Source organism: Lepisma saccharinum, chromosome 8, assembly GCF_977018435.1.
Source record: "Lepisma saccharinum chromosome 8, izLepSacc3.1, whole genome shotgun sequence".
In the NCBI taxonomy this organism is placed as follows: domain Eukaryota; kingdom Metazoa; phylum Arthropoda; class Insecta; order Zygentoma; family Lepismatidae; genus Lepisma; species Lepisma saccharinum.
This window is the reverse complement of record NC_139236.1, coordinates 72,667,270-72,690,473: the sequence shown is the minus strand read 5'-3', so window position 1 is coordinate 72,690,473 and position 23,204 is coordinate 72,667,270. Positions and strand designations below refer to the sequence as shown.

At 36.7% G+C, this 23,204-nt stretch overlaps 2 protein-coding genes across 4 annotated transcripts in view; one reads left to right on the top strand and one right to left on the bottom strand.

Moving 5' to 3' along the window:
• LOC145991552 (anaphase-promoting complex subunit 13) overlaps positions 1-23,204 on the top strand; it is a 128,097-nt gene that overhangs the window by 53,438 nt on the left and 51,455 nt on the right. The gene's annotated exons all lie outside the window — the stretch shown is intronic.
• Positions 8,926-23,204, bottom strand: part of LOC145991135 (copine-8-like) — a 56,646-nt gene continuing 42,367 nt past the window's right edge. For 2 of the 3 annotated variants that reach the window (XM_083126912.1, XM_083126914.1), the window contains 2 exons: positions 22,739-22,917; positions 19,958-20,634 (listed from right to left, as the gene is read on the bottom strand). In XM_083126912.1, coding sequence (XP_082983038.1) covers positions 20,311-20,634; positions 22,739-22,917 — 503 coding nt within the window. In that variant the 3' untranslated portion in view covers positions 19,958-20,310. Of the gene's footprint in view, positions 10,442-19,957; positions 20,635-22,738; positions 22,918-23,204 lie in introns of those variants that run through there. The other variant, XM_083126913.1, reaches the window with a different exon arrangement.

The window sequence follows — 23,204 nt, the reverse complement described above, 5'->3', positions numbered from 1 at the left end:
TTTCTCCAATCACGTTTATAAATATTAAAGCAGTAGGTCCAATAAAGCGCTTGCTGTAAGAAACGTCACATTATGTAGATGCTGGAATTTTCCATTAATTTCTTTTTTCCATATTGATAATTCACATGCTTCAAGGCAAATTTAATGTCACTTCATTTAGTCCTATTACAGTTCATCAGTCACTCTGACGTCAGTATTTCAGTGAAAAGCAAGAGTATTAGAAAATGGGGTTAAGACTCGCATGAGCCAAGTTATGAGAGATTGAAAAAAGAAAAAAAGTTTGCGTGCTTATAAATTTCCAGCAGACGTCTGTAAGCTCGTAAGTGTTTATTCTCCGAGTCCTGTTAATCAAGAAGCAAAGTATCAGGTTACCATTGGCTGGAAGCCCCATTCGACCGCCTCAACACTCGATCCGCTGTTGGCGCACGCGCCTCTCAGCGGGTGGGCGTGGCGAAGGATTAGCAACCTGCAGGAGTTCGATCCTTGCTGCCAGGAGGCGTATGCTCCGTGACTGAGGGGGAAATCATGTCCGGAGGACTGGCATTCAGTGTTGCTACTTCTTTGTGTATTTTACCATCTGACAAGTTCTAAGGTATAAATTAATGTAAACATTTCTCGTCATGGTGTCGTCACAAATCCCGATTCAATTGGAGATTGACTTTATTTAGGGATGGAAAGAGGTTATTTGGATCCGTGATATTCTATCTGCATCGGGTGAGAATCGAGTACGCGGATCCGGTACCGATAATTGGTTACGTAAATTTAGGAAAATAGGAATACAAACATAAACAGGCACAATGAGAGTGCTTTACAATATTTGCGAGAATTTTAGTTTGACAATCGTTAAGAGAAAATTGTCGTTCTCCTGGAATGGCTGAGGAAACCATTGAAGGAACTCGACAAGGACCGACATTGGAATTAGATCCTCCAACCGAGTCCACTACCTTACCTACTCGGCCGTCTTCTGGATTCGAGCCATTTGATTTACCCCCACCCCTCCCCAAGTTCCCTGAATCAATTTTCCACCAATGACCAATTCTTGACAAATCTCTTGACGTGATGGTTCTAGATTCGTTATGCCTTCTGTTCCATCACGTCATCAGCTTTCCTCATCGTCGAAATTAATCGATGTAAAATTTTAAAAAAAATACAAATACAATCAAGTTTCGAAACCTGTATCACGAAAATTGGCATTTCTGCCAGAATCTCAAGCTCTGAATTAACATCTAATTTAATTTACTCAAGTTGACAGCTATCTGAATGGCGTCTTTTTATCCCCATTGCAAAAATTTGAAGGAGAAATAGAAGCTTTCTGGTTATTCACTTGGATGGTCTTTATGGTGATTTTTTAAAAAAGTTTATGCTCAGAGAGGCTGATCGGAACTAGAACTGCAGTTAAGGTTGGAACAGAACCCCTGTGCAATACGCTTCCAAATGGGATCGAATCAAGGACCCTTGATTACAAGGCAAAAGCGTTACCTGTACATTTCACGGAGGCCACGAACAAATCTAACCTGTTCGGGAAAACACACTTAAGTCAAGAAATTAAATTTCATAGAGGACAGTTATTTATGTTTATTCTTTTTAATAGCAAACATGATGTACATGTTGGATGATCACTATTTAGAATCTTTACACATGGCCAATATAAAATTATACTTAGAATGTTTTCTTTAATTGATTCAGTGTGACTTTAATGAAAGCAACAGAAAATCGCAGTTTGAGACATGCTTTTTCCCGAACACCATACAAGTGCTCGTATAAACACACATGAGTTATCCCACAATATGACCTTTACCGGCTATAGTTTTTAGCATTCCGCAAAGCATCCCCGCAATTATACCTGAAGCTCGACCAAGCATATTCTCGAGAAGACTTGACTACCGCCTCGGTGACATATCTCGTAGATGGGTCGACTCACGTTCTCGTCACAGCAGAAGATTCCGGGTTCGAGCTCCGGCATGCCTCTCCTTTCATCTTTTCAGATTACCATTCATACTCATCATCGCGATTACACTAAAATGGACAGAAAATCGACTTAAAATAAAAATATAAGAAGTTAAACATACAGTTGGCAACACTGCCGCTTCCTTAATCCCTTCGTGGGAACGGCGATGAAGTAAAAAACGTTGAATTGAGACGTCCTTATTAACCCATAATCGCTTAGATTGCGCTTTTTTCAGTCCCTTACCAAAGATAACAGTTGCTTTCTGTGTTAGGGGCTAATAGTTTGGGGGTCCACTCACCACCCCCAAGGCCAACGTTATTGGGTATCTTTTCAGTTTCGGTACCCCACGCACCGCGCTTGTGGGGTGGATTATCGGTTCCCGACGTTTCTTTTCCTTTTTCACCCTCTTAGGGTATTTTTTTTTTCATTCTTCTGGCACCCCGTGTAGCTAATTCTGTCATCCCTGAAAATTTCTCGTGCAGTACAATTTGTTTGGGTTTAGAGAGGCAGGTTTTTTGCTCAGCACGGACGGGAAAAAAAGGCTAAGAGCACACGTCGTCCCTGGAAGAGGCTTATGAAGGTCAAACGATGGCGAGAAAAAATATCTTTCTTACGTCCATCAATGGCCGTTTGAACAATGCTGGCTCGTAGGTTTGAAAGCCGAAATAGAACTTGGGTTCATTCTTCAAAGGCTGCTTAAAACGACATGCGTGAGATCCAGCTAATTACACTATCTATATTGTTACCAGAACACAGTAGATTAACCTTTTTGCTCAATGCCATAGACGAGAAAAAAAAAAAAACATTTTTCGGAAAAGCGTCTCTGGTGCAAGCACAACGCATAATAACATCGATAAATTGCAAGGCGTATATGCTACAATTGGTTCGTATAGCGATTCCTACGTACGTATAAACCTAAATCCTTTGAAACTTTGTTTCACACTGCTTGACGTAACACTTTTGCATTTTTTGTTGCTTTCCGCCGCACTTTTATCTTTACAGTATCTTCTAATAGTTTATTATTAAAACTTCTCACAAAAAAGATTTTAGACGATTTAAGATAGTTCAAATTGAATGTAGATATGAGTTCGAGTCTGAGATGACGCGACGCTGAAATGGGTCCTCCTTTCCCCTTTGGGCGCCTTGACGGCGGCACGCTTGGCGTCTGCCCGGACTCCAAATCCCGTAAAATCGCGTGCGATATCTCCGCTATGGAAACAGCTAGCTTCGAAATGACTTTTCCAAGTTCTCAGAATTATAGTTAGAATTACATTCAAAATAAGCACGTTAATTGTCACGGGGGATGTTGGAAATGTTGTCCTCGTGCATCCACTCGTTTTTGGCACGGTTTTAGGAAATTTGTAGGCTGATCCCGGAGATTTGTTTTAAATTTTATGCAATAGGCTAACGATTTGCCATAAAATGCCTTTTCTTGTTCCTTGGTCAGATAATATAGGCGTTTATGTTTAAAAATCGTCTCGTGACATTTCTGAGTGGTATTTATTGATTGATTGAGTTGGTGTTTTAAATCCACTTTATGCACAGTAAGGCTAATCGGGACTGGATCTACAGTTTAAAGTGGGATCCGAACAAGTGTGCCTCCACTGGGTATGGAACCCGAGACCCCTTGATCACAAGGCGACGATGCTACCACTACACCACCGAGGAGGCAAAAAAGTTGTAAAAGAAAGAATGCATTGGCGTCCCGTGAAATTATTTGCGCCTTATTAAATCAATATTGGATCCAAAAATGTTCTTGCTCGTGTCATTGTCCTCTGTAATGCATTGTAAATTACCAGAACCACTATGTGCCTGAGTGAGTGGTATTCATGTTTCACAGGTGTAGTGTTCTTTTGTGACTGTTTTAGTCACAAGTGCTTCTTTCGAAGATAACAGCTTTTTCATTGTCTAATCCATGAAAATAATGAAAAATGTTCAGCATGTTTATTATTTTTTTTATTTCATTTATTTTACCTCGCTTTTTGTGCCACTTTTGGCAAATTTGTGAAGATGGACATGAGTGATATGATGAAATTGATGAATGAACACTCATAAACATCCATGCCTAGGCCAGGAATCGAACCGGGACCCTGGCGTCGTAGGACGGTGCAGAACGATTAGTACTTATTTTGTATTTTGTTCTTATTTGCCTGCTTATTTTGCGAGTTTTTAGTGCCTATCAATCCTCATCCTGTTTATAAGCTCTTATTTAACCTCCCATAGATTTGTAATAGTGATGACCGTGGATGATGTAAATAATATACGTAGGACACTGAAAAGTCTCATATAAAAATTATGTAACATTTTGAAAACAGTTAGTAATTAAACTTGCGAGAATTCTTTCAGTCTATAATGATGAAAACTTTTCTTAATCGCAGAGACTATATTTCCAAAAAATATATATATAACAGGCAAATTATTGTGTGGGTTCGAGCTCCACAGGCTCATTTAAGTTGGCACCACTGGCACTGTCCTGTCCCCTATTTTTGTTTCACTAAACTACAATAATTTCTTTACGCTGGGTGTACTTCTGACTTCATAGCAATACTGGCGTCGAAAGCGTAGGGACGGGAGGGCACGGCCCTTATAATTAAGAAAAAATATTTTGGAAGGTGGCAGATCGGACTCTCAGAGATGCCAATTTTTACTGTAATGACCTACTATGTTATGATAATTATTGCAAATTCATTCCTGCAACAAATACAGTTACAATCATTAAAGTGTCAATTACAATTATAATCAAAATAAGCACGTACCTTGTCACAAGAAATGCTGGAAATGGTGTCCTCCTGCATCCACACATTTCTGGCATCTTTTCAGGAAATTTTCATTTACACGCAACAGTTCAGCTTCTGATATTGCTTCAGTTTCTCTCCTGATATTCTTCTTCAGTTCTTCTAATGTGTGGAGGTTTGTTGCATAGACTTTATTTTTCAATTTCCCCCATAGATAAAAATCGCATACGGTGAGATCACGGGACCGTGGGGGCCACACTCCTTTGCTAATAACCCGGTCTTCAAATATTTCCTGAATGAAATCCAACGACTCCTGAGCTGTGTGTGAAGTGGCAGTCTTGTTGGAAAAACTCTGACTGGCATTCAATATCAGTTAGTTGTTCGAAGAATGGTGTGAGTATGTTGTCCCTGTATCTCTGTGCATTTATGGTATTTTCATAAAATATGGGCCCTATAACTCTGTATGCATTTACTGCGCACCAAACACCGATTTTCTGGTCATGCAAAGGAGTTTCGTGTATAAAATCGGGTTTATCGGAGCTCCAATACCTGTTATTCTGTGACGCAACATGACCCCTTAAATGGAACCATTCTTCGTTAGAGAAGAATATTAAACGTGGATCAATCACCCCACCATTAACATTCCCCAAAATCCAGTTACAGAAATTTACCCGACTCTAATTATCACGTGGTAGCAGTTCCTGGACAACAGTGACCTTGTACGGTTTCAGTTTTAAAATTTTGGTAGCTCGCCATGCTGCTGTTTCGGAAATTCCTGTTTCCTGTGCAAGTCGTCGGAGCGATTTTTGAAGAGTATGTTCTAATCTTTCTCCGACTTGGTCCAATTTATCCTCGGTAAGTACATGCCGTTTTACCGTTCGCTTCTTATCGAGAATAGATCCTGTTTCCCTGAATTTGTTCACAAGGTTTCGCACGGTATTTCTGTGTGGAACAGGCACACCTGGGAATTCTGTTGAAAATCGTCTACGAACGTTCCCACAAGAATTTGTAATCACATACGAATCGTACATGAAAACTTTTTGTTGTAATGTGTACGTATGTACCATTATTAAAACTATAGCAAAACGCAAATAATACTTAACAAACACTTTACAAAACAATAGAAAATCGCAAGAACACTTGTAACACGTAATCACTTTAAAAATACGACTGAACTGAGATCGCGAAGTTACTGAAATGGAATGGGGTTAAGAAAGAAATCCACAAGTTTATGCTCAAAGCCATGTGTGTTTCAGTTGGCACTCTGGCGCCACGAGCTGTTAGGAAACTAAAGTGCTCTTTTTAGCGTGTCTTGTTACCAAAGCTACGCGAAATTTCCTAAAAACATGCCAAAAAAGGTGTGGATGCACGAGGATAACATTTCCAACATCCCCCGTGACAATTAACGTGCTTATTTTGAATGTAATTGTAACTATGATTCTGAGAACTTGAAGTCATTTCGAAGCTAGCTGTTCCCATAGCGGAGATATCGCACGCGATTTGACGGGAGTTGGCGTCCGGGTGGCCGCCGTCAGGCGCCCAAAGGGGGAAAGGAGGACCCTAGTTTGTGTAGATTTCTTACATCGACCTTATTTGTCTCTATCGACATTGTTTGAGTATAAATTGATTAGCGATGATCGTATTCGTACTCGAATTAGCGTGTCATTTAGAGTGCATGTTGCGACTTGCTATGCTTAATTGTTTAGGGTTTATTTTTTATTGTTTGTTTGTAGATAACCTGAACATTTTTAATCGGAAAAGAAAATCCTCTCAAGATTTAAGCCGACTTATGCACAAATAGGCTAACCGTTACTGGACCTACAGTTTAAAGTGGGATCGAACCACTATGTGCCTCCAAGGACCACGTTATGCTTAGATAGGATCATTCACATTTTTTAATTTTTTTCCTACATCCCGACTTTCTTTCTGGAAAGCAGAGTCAAAGCGGTAGGATCAAGAAACCCACTCAACTTCCCTAGATATATGGTTCATTCCGCAAGTTTAGGTTTTGCATTGCCTTTTTTATTATATAACATTTGTACTTTTTTTACAGAACACCATAAAATTACGAAAAAAACCATTGAATAATACTTTCGTATTGTATATAATTTTTATCTAACATTTTCTTTTCATTATGTACAATTACAAACAGAAGTGAGTTGGGATTCAGATACGAAAAAAATAGAAATGTAACCTTAGATCATCAATCTATCAGCCAACCCAAATTACGCAAGTTGTGGTATTTATATTTCGCGGTATGATATTTGTTCCTTTTCATGCATTTTCTGATTGCTTTTAACTCTGCCCGGTTAGTAAAAAAGAGAAAGGCAGCATACATATGACCTTCATAAAGCGAGAATGGACGGGGATTTAATATTTATTTTAGAAAATTTTGCTCATCGGCATTTTGTTTGCAAATTTTCCACGAATTAGAATGTTTCCCATCTTTTTAAGAAGATTTCACGCAATTTTGAATATGTACACACAACACAAGTTCGAAATGTTTTGTAGACAGCCCATCAGGTAGGTAAAAGTAAAGTTTCCGTCTGCAGAATGTGAAATGGCGAATGTAGGTTTTCCTGAACTAACACCTAACAAAAGAACTGGAAATGGATACGAACATAGGTAATCATAAATTTCCAGTTTTGAATAAAATGGGAGCTAATCCGTTATCTCGCCGTATTTTGCACTTCTAGCGCCATCTTCGGTCCTCTTTCTGCACAAATGCCACTCTGAAGGCAGCATTATCGATCTTCATTTGCTCGTCGAGTATTGTCTGGCTTCACCACGATGCATTCCTTTGGCTTCTTCGAGAATCAATTCCCTCCAATAATCCGGGGCCCTCTCTCCCGCCCTTGTCGGAAGCTAAATGAAATGGCTGTGTTTATATCAGGGAGAACCTAATTATAGTCTCAAACTCTCCCCTACAAGACGAATTTATTTATTCATCCAACTGTTCCAATACGTTGAAAATGTAGTAACACTGGTTGAAAAGTTTCGCACATATAAAAATAACGTTTTAATGATCAAAATTTCACGTGCATTTGAGGCAAAAATTGCAGTGCAATTAATGTCTGTAGTACATCCCGGCCACAGCATTGGGCCACGAAATTTAAAAATGATATTTGAAATCTTATAAAAATATAACCAACCATCTGATATTACTTGGCCGAAGTTTTAACTGAAATTGTATATAAGGGGCCATTAATATGTTAGCAGCTCTCGTTGTCTCAATAAAAATGTATATGCATGCACTTCAAGAGCATTGTACTAATTTTTAAAAGCAGCATTTAAAACTATAGATAAATACTTATGATTGCTAGGAAAATATGTAACTCTTAATCTATTAGGTTACTACTGACTAGGGATTTTACTTTAATTACTCTTAATCTCAACCGTGGGTAAGCAGGAAGCTGGACAATTATAGGAGTGTAAATGCTGCTGGTCACTTGTGCAGTTGAAAGTGTAATTTTATTAATCACAAAAGGATGATTTTGTGGGCTGCAATCAAGTGGAGAACATCCATAATCTGTAATTCGATTATCCACGGGAGAAATTTGCTTTACACATAATGTAAATCTTGGATTTTCTGTAACATTTCTATTTTTAACTTATACTTCCGCCAAACAAGTATTACTTTCTGCATTTAATTTATATATCACATAATACATTGAAACATCCAAAGGCACTAATTTTCTTCAAATTTACAGTACAGTCTGAAATACTTTTCCTAAAACTCCTACTCTTCTGATCTTTCTTGCACTTCTTTCCCAAAATAATTAATATCATTGTACTAATTGAAGCTTATACATCAATATGTTTAAATTTAATGGAGCTTAATTTTTTGAAAATGCATTACAAGTACAATTCATGTGGAGTTAATCAAATATGACTTGATAACAATCATACATATTGGCAGTCCAATGTTTTTTGAGTGAACATGCTGGCATGGATTGTAAAATAAAAATAAACGCAATTACTGCATGCATAGACTTCCCATTATGTGAAGAAATTATAATTTGCAAATTCAATTTTAGGATCAATGTGAGAAAAGCAGGAAAGTTTATTCTTGTGAATATAGCTCATCTACTCCATATGTTTCATGAATAGTAAGTACATCACAGACAAATGTATTACCTTTGTCTGTGGTAATATGATGCTCAGATACCTGATAAACAGCAGTAAAAAACAAATAGTTCTTATATGTTTAAAGGGGTAACATGAAGAAAGGTTCTACCCTGGTTCATATTAAAACAATTTATTAGCAATATACAAGAACATATATATCAGAAAAATGAAAGTAAATAAGAGCATATATACACATTAAATTTCACACATGAATAAGTTTTTACATTCTTTAGCAATTCACAAAATATTATGAACATTTGACTTCAAACTCCATTGGTGTGTGAAAGTAAAGATTCAGAAAGGGAAATTTCCACAAATTTCATTAGGTTAAACAAGAGTGATTAAGTACGGTAGGATCACTTTAACATTCAATGAGAAAGGCAAAGACAGAAGGAAATGCCCATGGTTCCATACAGAGAATCAAGATTGACGAATATGTTACGGCCATTTCTCTCAGGAAAAGGAAAAACTAGTATCATTGTCAACATTTATCAGAGACCCAAGTTATATGATGAGACAATTGGCATCCTCCGATTTGCAGCCATTGCAAGATTCTTCTAGGGACCAAAAGAGAATCACCTCCACAAAGTTCTAGATTCTCTGTTTGTTACTGCACACACACAGAAAGGAAGAAGTATCATTTAGAAATCATGACATATTCAAGCATAAACTTTTTCAGCAGAAGCTCTCCTTTTTATTTTTTAATTGAATGGAATAATAATTTTAAAATGTTTATTAATTATATGTACAGAATCATGGCATTTTTCTTTGAAAAAGAAGTTTGGTTTTCATCTATTTTCATGGTGGTTTCTTTTGTCTTCATAGTTATTTCAGTATATGATATTTGTATTCAGATTTTAAACAATGTAAATTGGGTAATCATCAACAACGTCATAAATGAGATAGCCAACATGTTTGTTTCTACAAACACATCTGCTTACATAGTTTCTAGGGAGATGAGAGTATTAATTTTATTTTGAGTATAAATTTATTTGGTCGGGGATTCGAAATCCAAAAGCGGTGATTTGTTTATAGAAGAAAGGAGTTGTAATCATTGGATTACGTTAGGTTGTTTTTTACTGTTATGTCATTGAACATACATTAACATCTTTTAAAAAAATACAGATTACACTTGGTTTCTTTAAATTTGCAACAATTTTATAAAGATATATTCATATGCAGTTTGAAAGTGTGCTGAATAAATTAATTCTAGATTTTTATACTTTTTACACTTTCTGACTCAAAATAACACAATTCACGTTCAATAAATACAAAAATATCACAGCAGAAAATGAATGAAAATTTAACATTTTCAGGCTTCATACAAGGGAGGAGCATTCAAATGTGTTGGAGGTTTAGGAACAATTCTAGTTGCCTTCATGTAGCCTACAATCTGTCCAGGTATCTCTGCTAGCACTTCTTTTGCTAAATAAGCTTTGGCTTTTGGAACATCATACACTCTTTCAAAATCCCTGTATGAAACGAACTGGACAATGTCCCTTGCCATCATCCGACCGTGTATTTCCAGTGGAACGGTATCTGCATCAAGCTCATTCATTGCTTCAAAATCTGCATTGCCAACACCCACAATAATTATTGACATTGGAAGAGTAGATGCATCAATAATGGCCTGAAAATAAAATTGATCGAATGATATAAAGATAATGTAAATAGTGTATCAAATTAAAATTAATAAAGAAGTATACTAGAGAAAACCTTCACACATATTAGAAGATAAATAGGATACAATGTCAACCACACAAATATATTTAAAAACTACTTTACTTTCCATAAATACATTTCAAAATGACTCTGTGCACTTCTGCTATTGACAAGAAAAATTGCACTGGAATGTGATATATTTACATTGAGGTCTCGTTTATTACAAATCACTACAATTACTGTACTTCATACACAGAGTGATTAAAAATTCACGCAATTTAATCTTCAAATGTCTGTTTTATCATACTCAATACAGCCACTATATTTCTCTCAGTATGTGACAGCACTGGTAGGTTGCGATTCATTACACAGCTTATGTTAACCACTCAGTGTAAGTGGGCTGTTTGTTGGTGTCGTGAGCAGTCTGTTCTCCCCACACACAGTATGTATATGTAATCATTGTGGAGCATTATTTACTCTTATGATGGAGCCATTGAAGAATTTGGAAGCATATTCCAAGTATAAGACCCAGATAAATAAAAAAACAAGGGCACCAGGCATAGAACTCAGTGTGCATGTAACACTGCTGTTTACAAACGATACTGCCACCTGTGGGTAAGGAGGGAAGCATAGTGACAACTTGCACATACACACTCATTCTTCATTGCACAGGAAGTGAGGTTAGCTACATGCATATTTGTCCAATATCAGATTGGAGGGGAGTAAAGATGAGCAGAGAGGTGTGGTTCCGTTTTTTGATTGCAGAGGGTGCTGGAGGATGAGAAATTCATCATCACATGTCTGTTGTGTACGGTGAAGAACAAACGGCAAAGTCAACAGTGGAAACACATGGATTCTCCCTCACTGAAGAAGTCCAAAGCTCCGATTGCAAGGGTCCACTGCCTGTCGATTTTCTCGAGCATGGGGCCACAATCAATGGAAGGTGCTATGAAGACACTTTGGACAAACTGAGGGGCACCATTAAGTCAAAACGTCTTGAATGCTATTGAACGGCATGGCCATTTTCCATGATAACACTCGCTCCCACACTTCCAATCTGGTGGGAGATTCATTTGAGGGACTTGGCTGGGAAACACTTCAACATCCTCCTTACAGCCAGATCTTTCCCCATGTGATTTTCACATTTTTGGCGATCTGAAGAGACACATTCGTGGACATCGGTTTCACTTGGAGGAAGACTTATGTGACTGGAAAGGTTGTGGATCCATTAGCAGCAGAAAAGTTTCTACAAAAATGTATTTGACCATCTTGTCCCCCAGTGGGATAAATGTGTTAACCATTATGGAGATTACTTTAGAGGTAATATATTTTCAATGAAACTTTTTTGGTGGCTGACCCATTTTCATTTGACTGCCCCTTGTATACCACTACGTTCTATTGTACATGTCAGGTTGCATGGCTTCTTGATCACACTGTACATGTTACATTGAAGCCACATGCATCTGTCAATGGAAAGTTGCCTGGCAGGGTATGGCTCTCACAGGGCTGTACTTCTTCGGAGTTTAATTTAGTTTACTTATAAAGTTACTTCCAGTTGACACATTGATTTTTTTCACATTTCATGTAATTTTAAATGCAAAATTGCATGTAAAATATTATGAATATACGTAGATTGCAATAAAAAGAAAAACTAACATTTCTTTAACAAAATTTATTAAAGCACACATACAATAATATAACAATCAGTCTTTTAAAGCTGTTTTCAATACATAACATGAACACACTTAATGTATTTTGAAATCAAACACTTTTATGGCAGCACACATTGATAACATTTATATAATTCTACAATTTGCTATATTTCACAGCAATTGGTAAGGAAGTACAAAAATATGAGTATTAATGTCACAAACTGACAATTTGGAGTGATTACAACCTTTTGAGCCCTCTGTACTCAAATGTAGAGACAATTCTCATTTGATGATATCAGAGGCATGTGTATAACCAAACAATTCATTAGTGTTTAATATTATGCATTTTACATTGAATTGCCATTGATCTGAGGTAAATGGTACTTTATTTATTGGTACTGGCAGTTATGCAAAGAGAGAGAGAAAACTAATAAACAGAAAAAATGAATTGAATCACGCATTTCTCTCATGAAAAACTAAAATTTGCAAAACCATCTCTAATATAAAAACTTTTAAAGGAAGTGAAGTATCTCATATGGGGAAAGGAGGAGTCGCCAAACAGAATCATATGGTTCTCAATTGTGGACAATAAGAAAAAAAAAAGGTGAAAAGGAGAAGCAGAATAGAAAAGACATGTAAGGAGACAACAGGAAAATAGTAGGAACTGAGATAGAGCAAGAATGAGGCAGTACAGACATGTAAAGACAATGTGGGAAGAGGGGCTACTGAGGGACACATATAAATGGAAGGAATATATAGTCGAATAAATGACTGAATAAGGGAAAGTGCAGGGCAGAATGATGGAGAAACAGGACAAAAAATGGGTCGATTCTGACCCATCCAGAGGATGGATCCAGCAGATGGTGATGTGTTGAACGTATAAAACCTGCAAGTTTTGTTACATTTTGGGTGATTTGAACTGAAAACTTCCCCACAATATACGTAGACACAAACTCTGTAGATCTGCGATGACTTTATTCTAGAGATGCCAACATTGAGAATGAGGGTATATAATTTTCATCAACTTGTTGCAACTGTTCAAGATATTAGGGAATGTATATCTGCTGTACCATAAAATGCTAAAATAAATTATTATGATGCCAGTCTCCATGGCATAATGGTCAGTATAATGTGCTACAAAGCCAGAGAATCCAGGTTCGAACCCTGGGTAAGGCATGGGTGTATCATTGTCTCTTGTCCTGTCATCTCTTTAATCAGTTAATGAAATACATAATTATTAATCATCGCAACTAAGCTAAGAGGTAGAAATGCAAAGTAAAATAACTGAAATAGAAAGAAGTGTCTAAAATAACTGAAAATTAGAAATAAATTTTTGTGATAGTCAAGATAAATTTGCCCTTTAGACTGGAAGAAAATGACAACATTAGAGAGTTATTTCCAACTGTCTTGTGAACTCAACAATAGAGTGCAGTGTTTTATGACACAGAAAGTCTGATGTAAAACATGAAACAGACATCATCGATTGTGTTTGCCACAAGTTTATCAAGATGTAAAAAAAAAAAAAAAAAAAGAATGTTTCACAAGTATTGTCAACATTGTAAAATTAATCATGACAATGGACACAACGATCTCAATCTAAAACTTTGAAGGTGCATATAAAATTGTGACACATCGAGTTATATTACTAAACAGTAAGAGAAGGTGTGTATCTGCTTTTAAACAATATTATTTCACTGTGAATAATAACAAACGTCATGTACAAAGCTACATTTACAATAGCAAGCCACTCACAAAACATATCAAAAACATTTTTTAATGATACATTTGCAAGTCAGCTTTGGTAACCCTAGTGGCGAAACAAGCAATGTACAGGCACTGAAAGTATGTGAAAGGTTTTACAGTTGCAAAACAAGTGCTGTGTCCCATGCTTCAAAACAACAACCAGTTTAAGAAATGTAAATTGAATGTATTACAGCCTTGCTACAGAGGCAGCATGCAAAAGGGCTTGCAAGCTGATGTAAATGGGTTATGGAAGTTGCTGTGTACATTACAGAAGGAAATGCATGTAGAACATCAATGACAGTACATTTTCCATGAGTGAAGTAGTAGTTCATACATGCAATGTCCCTATAGAATTGAACACACACGTAGCAGTTGCCTGGGTGGCAGTAGGACTGTGTACAGGCACTAGGACTGTGTACAGGTAATAAGTGTTTTGGTAACAAGCTAATCACCATGTTGGCAATAGGAATATCAGCTGCAAAAACAAAAGTATTACTCCTTGTATCATCTATGGAGGTAGTGGGTATATGCTATTAACAATAACTAACTAGTACTCCCAGGGTGATATGAAAGTGTGGCTTGTGACTAACTCCATTAAAACATTGATCTGTGTATGTGCCAGGGAGAGTCAGTCATTGGGATCATTCAAGCCCCTCCCTGGAAAAGATGAAAGCAACTTTACTCAGTAATCACATTAAATTTCTACTACCCAATATTTTGTTATTAACAATCAACAATTCACAATGGCATGTCAATTTACTGTTAATTTGAAATGTCTCCTCAATCCACTCATTCATCCATGGTCCCCCCCCCCCCACTCACTGACAATAAATGCTGTAATGGCACCTTTGATAAAGGCCATGGTGTGTCCTTTCACCTCATCACTGTTAACCTAATGGTATGAACAAGCAGCGTCAGTTAAGTCAACCGTCTGAGCAAGCTTACATAAATTAGCTTAACGTCTGGCTTCATTAATAAACATGAACTGAAAGATCCAAATAATGAAATGGAAGTCAATTTAATTTTTTGTTGGTTACATTTAGAACATTCATCTGCATGACAAATGTTTGCTTACAGTTTGATTAATTGAGTTGGTGTTTTAAGTCCACTAAGTAAGGCTAATCGGGACTGGGCCTACAGTTTAAAGTGGGATCCAAACCACTATGTACCTCCAACAGGTATCAAACCCACGTTTTGCTTACAGTTGTTCATCAGCTATTCATACAACTGTGCTTGAACTGTACAATCACACCACCCATATTATAAACATTTGTAATGTATCTAAAAACACACATTTTTCATATGTGTAAATTAGTAAATACTTTTGACACATGTTTTAAATTTATTTATCCAAAATTTATCCACATGTATATGCACTGTAGAAGTTTCTCCGCAGACCATGGACAGCTCTTCAAACATTCTAACATTGCATTTGACTGTCAAAAACAATGATCCAATTTCAGGCACTGTTGCAATGTGCCTGTTTTTTCACTAGGGAAATCAACAATGGATCTATATTCAATCAGTCAGATTGTTACTAAAATGATCAATATACTACTACTGCATGGTTTACACAAAATACATGAATGTTGATTCCAATACCTCTGCATTTTGTTAGGCTTAGCACAGTTAAAATTGTCATTTGAACTTTGTTGATTCTTATTATTTCTTGGTTAACATATTTAATATAGATCAGAAATCAAAACCACAATAACTGTACATAGTGTATATATACACACAGTTGTATTCTTTGATAATTTTCATGTCATTTTTTTACCTCCTTGTTGATTGCAATGAAGAAGATGGTTACATAAAATATATGAAAGTACAAATAGAATGGAATCAACATGTTGTCTCTGGGACTAACTCGAACACATCAGTGGGAATATCCTGAGTCAAACCAAATTCTCTCTATCACCACTGTGTCATATAGCACCTGGTTTAACATTTAATATCATAATAGTGCATGTGGAACATGTATTAGTAATACACCTATCCGCACACCTGATCTTGGACTTTTAGAAAGTCACAAATCTCAAGACAAACAATTTTAAAAACACAACCAAAGTGCCTTCCCATTTTGCACACTGCTTGAACTCACAAAACACAACAGAGATATGTAAATATGTGCAGTGTTGTTAAATTTATCAATTTTTTAAATTTAAATGCTCATTCTGACACACTACATTTTTGAAGAACAATGGAAGCTCCATTGTACAGTGTGGCCAGAAAGTCCCTTTACACCCGAACTAAATGCGTATAACAATGTAAGATGGAAAGATATTTAAGATTTTTACCTCCCATCCTGATCATTGATATGGCAACAGTGCTCCTCACGTGAATTGCCACATGCCTGCAGCGTAACTGCCACATGACTACCTGCGGAGGGAGAATAAAGTCTATGCGTTGACCAGTTCATTGTTGCGCCTTTCCGTGTTTGGTGAACAACAATGGCAGATACCAGTGACTTAACTTTGGAGGATCACTTAGTGACAAGTGTGTGGGTCCATGAATGGAAGCACAACATTATATTATGAATGTAGGGATGAAATAAGTGGAGGTGTAAAGGGACTTTCTAGCCACCCTGTACAGAACAAAAAGAAAGTGTGACACAGTGGCGTATTATGAAAATTTGACCTTGTTTATAGCAATAATTCTTATTTATTTTATATATTTATTACATATTAATTAGATATAATAGAAATAAAACAATGAATGCAGGCATGCAAGTAAAACAAAAGTCCGACAACTTCAAATTTTCTGCCAATATATATATATATATATATATATATATATATATATATATATATATATAAAAATCAAATAAGGTAAAAGGAAACACTCACCGGACAGTAGGAAAATTCAAAATTTTCGCTAATTTATAGCATCATCGGTGTGAGAAGAAACAGAAGACGGAACCGGAAGTTGGGGTCCTGCAGAGTTGCCAGGTCCCCATTGAAGAAGAAGCGGTGCGTAGAACGAAAAAAACACTGTTTCGTCACCAGGCTCGTCGTAAACTGTGAGTGTGTAGGATGAGTTGGGAGGGAGGGCGGGTGAGGGTTGGGCATTACTGGGTGGCCTTGTTCAGGCCAGGTGGAGTGGTTGCACTCATGGCCGATATATAGGCCCTCTCCCATCTTTTGCGAACAGAGGTGTTGGCAAAAGATGGGAGAGGGCCTATATATCGGCCATGAGTGCAACCACTCCACCTGGCCTGAACAAGGCCACCCAGTAATGCCCAACCCTCACCCACCCTCCCGCCCTCCCTCCCAACTCATCCTACACACTCACAGTTTACGACGAGCCTGGTGACGAAACAGTGTTTTTTTCGTTCTACGCACCGCTTCTTCTTCAATGGGGACCTGGCAACTCTGCAGGACCCCAACTTCCGGTTCCGTCTTCTGTTTCTTCTCACACCGATGATGCTATAAATTAGCGAAAATTTTGAATTTTCCTACTGTCCGGTGAGTGTTTCCTTTTACCTTATTTGATTTTTACTTAGCCCTTTTGGCCCTCCTTGCTTTTATCCATTATATATATATATATATATATATAAAAAGTTGGTTTACCTGGTACACCACTGGTGTGACTAAACAATTAACAAATGGATCTAATTCCACCCTTTGCAAAAATGCTGTATAAAAAAGAAAATAGCCTCATTTCTACGTCAGGAAAAGGGGGATCACAGTTGGACTCATGACTAACACAAACAACATATTTATCAATAAAAGTTTATATATACATTGTAACCTCGATTTTACTTTTTTTCAGGGAATTACAGGAAAATGTAAATTTCAATAAAATTTTATAACATGTTGCTTTATTGGGACCATGAAGATTGGATGTATATTTTACGAAAAGTAAAGTCTGGGAACATAGAATTGGGGTTTCATTGTACTGACATATATTGTAAATTCCATTCAATATGCATGTACACAACAATAGTCTTTGATGGTCTACAACTTTTTCTGCTGACTCATTACATAAGTAATATAAGAAAGTCTGTAATATTAATAGCAAAATTGTTATGCTTACAGATGGACAATAACAGTGGTATAAAGAACCCTGAATTTATTTTACAAAAAACGTAATGGATACATATATAAAATTTGTTTCTAAAATTACAACAAACACATACTTACCTGAATTGTCAATGGTATAAACTGTATAGTTAACTGTGCTTAACTGCTTAATCTTCATAACTTGTGTGAGTTTGTGATGTGTGTAATGAAATCTCATAAATATGGGAAGAAAATAGTGCCAGAATAGACACTTGAAACCCTGAGTGTTAAACATATTTGTATGTTTTTATACACATTTCATGTTCTAGTTCTAGGATAACTGCAATAATGAGAATACCATGGATAACAAACACTTTACACGGAACTCAAACTGCTAGATTGCATATACGTAGGTAGTGGCAGACGTGGGAGGGAAAAGTTTTGTTTACAATGAAATTCTTGCATTTGTTTTTAAGTCCACTTTATGCAGAGAGAGGTTAATTGGGACTGCACCTACAGTTTAAAATGAAATCTGAACCACTACGTGCCTCAACCAGGTATCAAAGCTTGATTACAAGGCGGCAACATAACTACTAGGCTAAGTATTTTGGAGTGGTTGTTTCACTGATTGGCTCAATTATGAAAAAAATTATAATCATCAATCTCTGCGGATAGTCCCCATGTCCATAGAATCTTGTTCTTATCCCTGGAACAAGCGGTCTTGGGATTGATCTACTGGGGGAGTCCCAGATTTCAATATAAGAAGGCCAGAAAAAAACACTGATTGAAATCAAAACACTAACTATAAATAACTTTATAAAAAAACTGCCCGAAAGGGGCTCTTGTGTTATGAAGTATGAAAGGTCTTTCAACATAAAATGTAAATTTCCTGCCAGAATAATTAACTTCCATCAAAATTTCCATTACCTACATCTTCTCAGCTTTCACTATCCTCTTTTTACAGACAGGTAGGGTACAGCTGTAATCTGTCTCCATGTGATATCTTAAGTTAATATACTGAAACATGCTTATAAGGTTTTTTCTTTACACAGCACTGATATGTGTGTGTGTGTGTGTGTAAGGAGGTAGTCGAAAAGAAAAATGTAGTGTCGAAAACTTGAATACTATTTATTACACCAATTTCTTCACATTAACTCAGACATATGAACTTGGCTGCTTCATTCTTCAAGCACGGTCAAATTTTCTCCCCAAGTAACTTATTTCAACTCAATAGAATTTTATCACAAGGGATATATTATTTTTCTCTACAAATGTGTATGTTCCTTCTCTTTCATATGGTCTCATGCTTACAATTTCTGTTAAAGAATGAAACAATAAATTCAAGAAAACTTTTCTGGTAGAAATAAGCTATTATTGAATGTCAATGAAGTCCACATCTGATCAACATTGGTTTCTGCTAAGAGTTTTCTGATAACAAGATAACAGTTGCATTTCTGTTTTTCATAGATTTTAGCTTGTGAAGCTATGAAAATAGGTAAACAATTCATGTGGAATAGCCACGTAGTGCTTAAAATTACTAGCTAGAATTTTGGATAAGACGGTGTATGTGTTATAAAATTTACAGTATCAAAATATATGAAGTCCGAAAGCTTAAAAAATACAAATGTTTTGTTCTATTTAGATTGTGCTTCAAATAAGATCAATTGTATATTTGAGGTCAGTTTTTGAATATTAAGAATCTTAAAAATTAATATTATTGTCTAAATTGTCACTTAGTTTTTTCTGTTCATACAGTACTATATTCTTCTATAAATATAAGTACATTTTAGAGCCTTTCTAAGTGCCAATTATTTATTTTATTGCCTTTTACTTTTTATTATAGCTTACCAATTTAAGATTATACTTTTGGTGTGTGATAATCATTCACTTTTGATTACCATATTTTCAATATTAGCCCATTGTCAACACAATAGGATGACAACTCAACACATAATAATAAAAGGAACTTTGTAAGTTTTGTTTCGTGCCAATATTCACATACAAGTTTCAAATTTTGGTTTGGTTTGATTTTCGTTATTTAGCGTTGCTTTTCTGCCACTTTTGGTTAATCGCAACAATTAGGATGAGGATGAGTGATATGATGAAAACTGATGAAGGGACACTCCCAAAGAACACCTATGCCCAGACCAGGATACGAACCAGGGACCCCTGATGTTGTAGTGTGCTATGCTAACCACTCTGCCACAGAGGCGAGCTGATAAAAATGACGTACTAAGCAATGACCATATATACAAACCTGTGGATTGAGCATAACATATTAACTTCTGGGTTGTATTTGTATGTACAAAGTTCAAATATGTGGAAATATGTTACTTAGTGAGTCAGTATGTTGTCATGAAAATGTTATGAGACAATGTAAAAAAAGTAATCGCATACTAATTTAGATATATCACCGAGTTGAACACAGATCTAAAAACTTTTTATGTTGAGGCTGAATATGGAGGAGGTGGTCCCCATTGCGTTGGAGGTTTAGGAACAATCCTATTCGCTTTCATGTAGCCCACGATCTGGTCAGGTATTTCTGCAAGGACTTCTTTTGCTAAGTAGGCCTTGGCTCTGTGCATGTCGTGGATTCTCTGAAACTCTCGGTAGGGAACAAACTGGACAATGTCTCTCGCCATCACTCGACCGTGCATTTCTAGCGGGACGGTGTCTGCATCTAGTTCGTTCATAGCTTCAAAGTCAGCATTGCCAACACCCACAATGATGATAGACATAGGGAGAACAGATGCCTGAATGATGGCCTGAAAATCAAATTGTATGTGTTATGGCAAAAGGCAGGTTCATGAGATCAATATTGTGATTTCTCTATTTGTTGCATGAATAGAAAAGGGAATAATAAAGAATCCAATATGATTAATTTTTTAAAAAATGTTAAATACGCGCATCAACCAACTTCATAGAACTGAGAGGACATCACGGTGGACAACTTTTCTTAGCAATATTTTTTCCTTTCAGGCATTGTTTTCATGCTATGAACCTTTAAAAAACTGTTTATTATTCTGTATGTACGCAAGCATGCAGCAGATTCATAGTTGCCATTCACTTTTATTTTTTCTATTGGATAACATAGTACCAGGGTGTGCAATATTGATTTACACCTTGTCTTTGCTACAGATAAAGAACACTTAGATCTGTAGATACACCCACCTTTATGATATAAACCTGCTTGAACTTAATGCCTTTGGGGGATGCCACACACCAACACCTGGACTGTTTATCAGTGTTCACTCTGTGGTATTTCTATAAAGCTATTTGTTATTTAACATCACTTTTCTGCCACTTTTTGGCTAATTGTGATGATGAGGATGAGTGATGATTAGATAAAATTGATGAAAGGACACTGACAAATAACACCCATGCCCAATGCAGGATTCAAACCAGAGAATTTCGGCTGCAAGATAGGAAGTCAACCACTTAATGTGTTTGGCCAGCAAGCCAGTGTAATTCTATGAAGCAGCAAGACTCTCCACAGAAAGTCATTCAGTGCTATCCTTGTTGACCAGTCTCCACTGTGTTCATGAGTATACTGACAGTGCTCTGAAGTCTAGTGATTGCTCCTGTCTGGCTGGTATAGCTTCCTCGACCTGATCCCCAGTGATTAGCATCTGTTGAGATGGAAATCTTGGAACAGAAGCCACATTGCCAACATCTGTGCAGGTGGGTGTGGCACACCTCCAAAACGTTTCCATTAGGGATGTGACGAAGCTGAAAATGTACCGATGCCGATGTACTCACCGATAATTTTTTGGAACCGATACTGATGCCGATATTTAACCGATTCCTATACATAAGGTTATTAAACTGAAATGGGATGTTATTTTCAGCATGACAAAAATAAATTTGCTATGTACATTTGTATTGCATATCATATGTATATGCATATATATTCTCAAGAGATGCGAATGTACATTTGCATCTACAAAAGGTGGTTATGTGAACCTTTAAGAAGAACATGGATTCTCAAGAGATTTTACATTAGTACACAAGCCATTCTTTGAAATGCATAATGAATTCCTGTTCTTAATGTTAGAAATGTACTGCTGCCAGATTTAACTTCAGAAACAAGAGTTTTGGAAACACTTCAGGAAGTAACCTACTTCTTCTCTTATCGCAAATCTGTTCAGCAACACTGAACACTCAATCACTGAATACTGATGCAGCAGGTATGTCCAAGTATTTTCTCAGCACTTGCTTCAGGTTTGAATACTCACTTTTGAATTTCCAATACAACGGCAGATCCTGGTTCAGCAATGCACTGTTTTATTTCAGATTTTGAGTTAGGTTGAACCTCTGAATGAGAGTTTGCAATAATTTTATTACAAAAACTTATTAGAAGGTAAACCTCTAGTATAATCTGTACCGGTTTAAATATCGGATTTTTGCCGATGCCGATATGTCAATTTCTGCCGATTTTTATACATCTGTAATCGGCTTCGGCACATCCCTAGTTTCCAGAAAAACCTGGAAAGGCTATCACATTGGTGGTGCAAGTGCATTCAATTCTAGGAGATTTATATCGAGATGGTGCACCTATCTACCAAAATCTAAGTGTCCTGTCTGTAGAAAAGATGTAAATCAATATGGTGTGTCCCTCGTTGTATGTTAACAGATAGCTCTTTTCAAGGTCTGAAAATATTGAAATGAGGCTTCATGATCAAAATGTTACTACGAAAAGTTATTTACACAAATAATCTTTATATGCTTTGAAAGTTTATTCATGGTGTACAGTGAAATCCTGTAAAAGCTTGCAAGTATTTTTTTTATGCTGCAAGAGTTATCTTAGGGGTTGCAAATATCAGTTCATCAATTCATGAGGAATGCTTAGACTATGTTATGACTACTTACCTCTTTCGTAAGCGGCATGTCAGTAATAACCCCATCAGTCAGGATGAGTAAGATGAAGTAGTGCGAACCATCCGTGTGAGCTGCAGCAAACTTAGCGACATGACGGATCACAGGGCTAAAATTGGTTGGCCCATATAACTGTACTTGTCTAATGCATTCTCTATATGCAGCCAGAACACCTGTAGAAAAAGAGAAAAATCAACAAATTAAGAGAAAATTCCAAGTGTGAATTCTGCCGCAAGACTGTTTGGCTGTTAAAATACTTCTTCAGCCTTGCCTAAACACATGCTACTTTGGTAGCCTGGCATATCAATCTCGATCTCGCCACGAAAGATTCGAGTTTCAAGTTCTGGCCTGTACATGAGTGTTTCTCTGTGACTATCATTTTATCGTTTTCATATCATGAAAACAGCATTCTTCACCACTGCAGTTACACAAAAGTGGCAGAAAAGTGATTTAAAATACA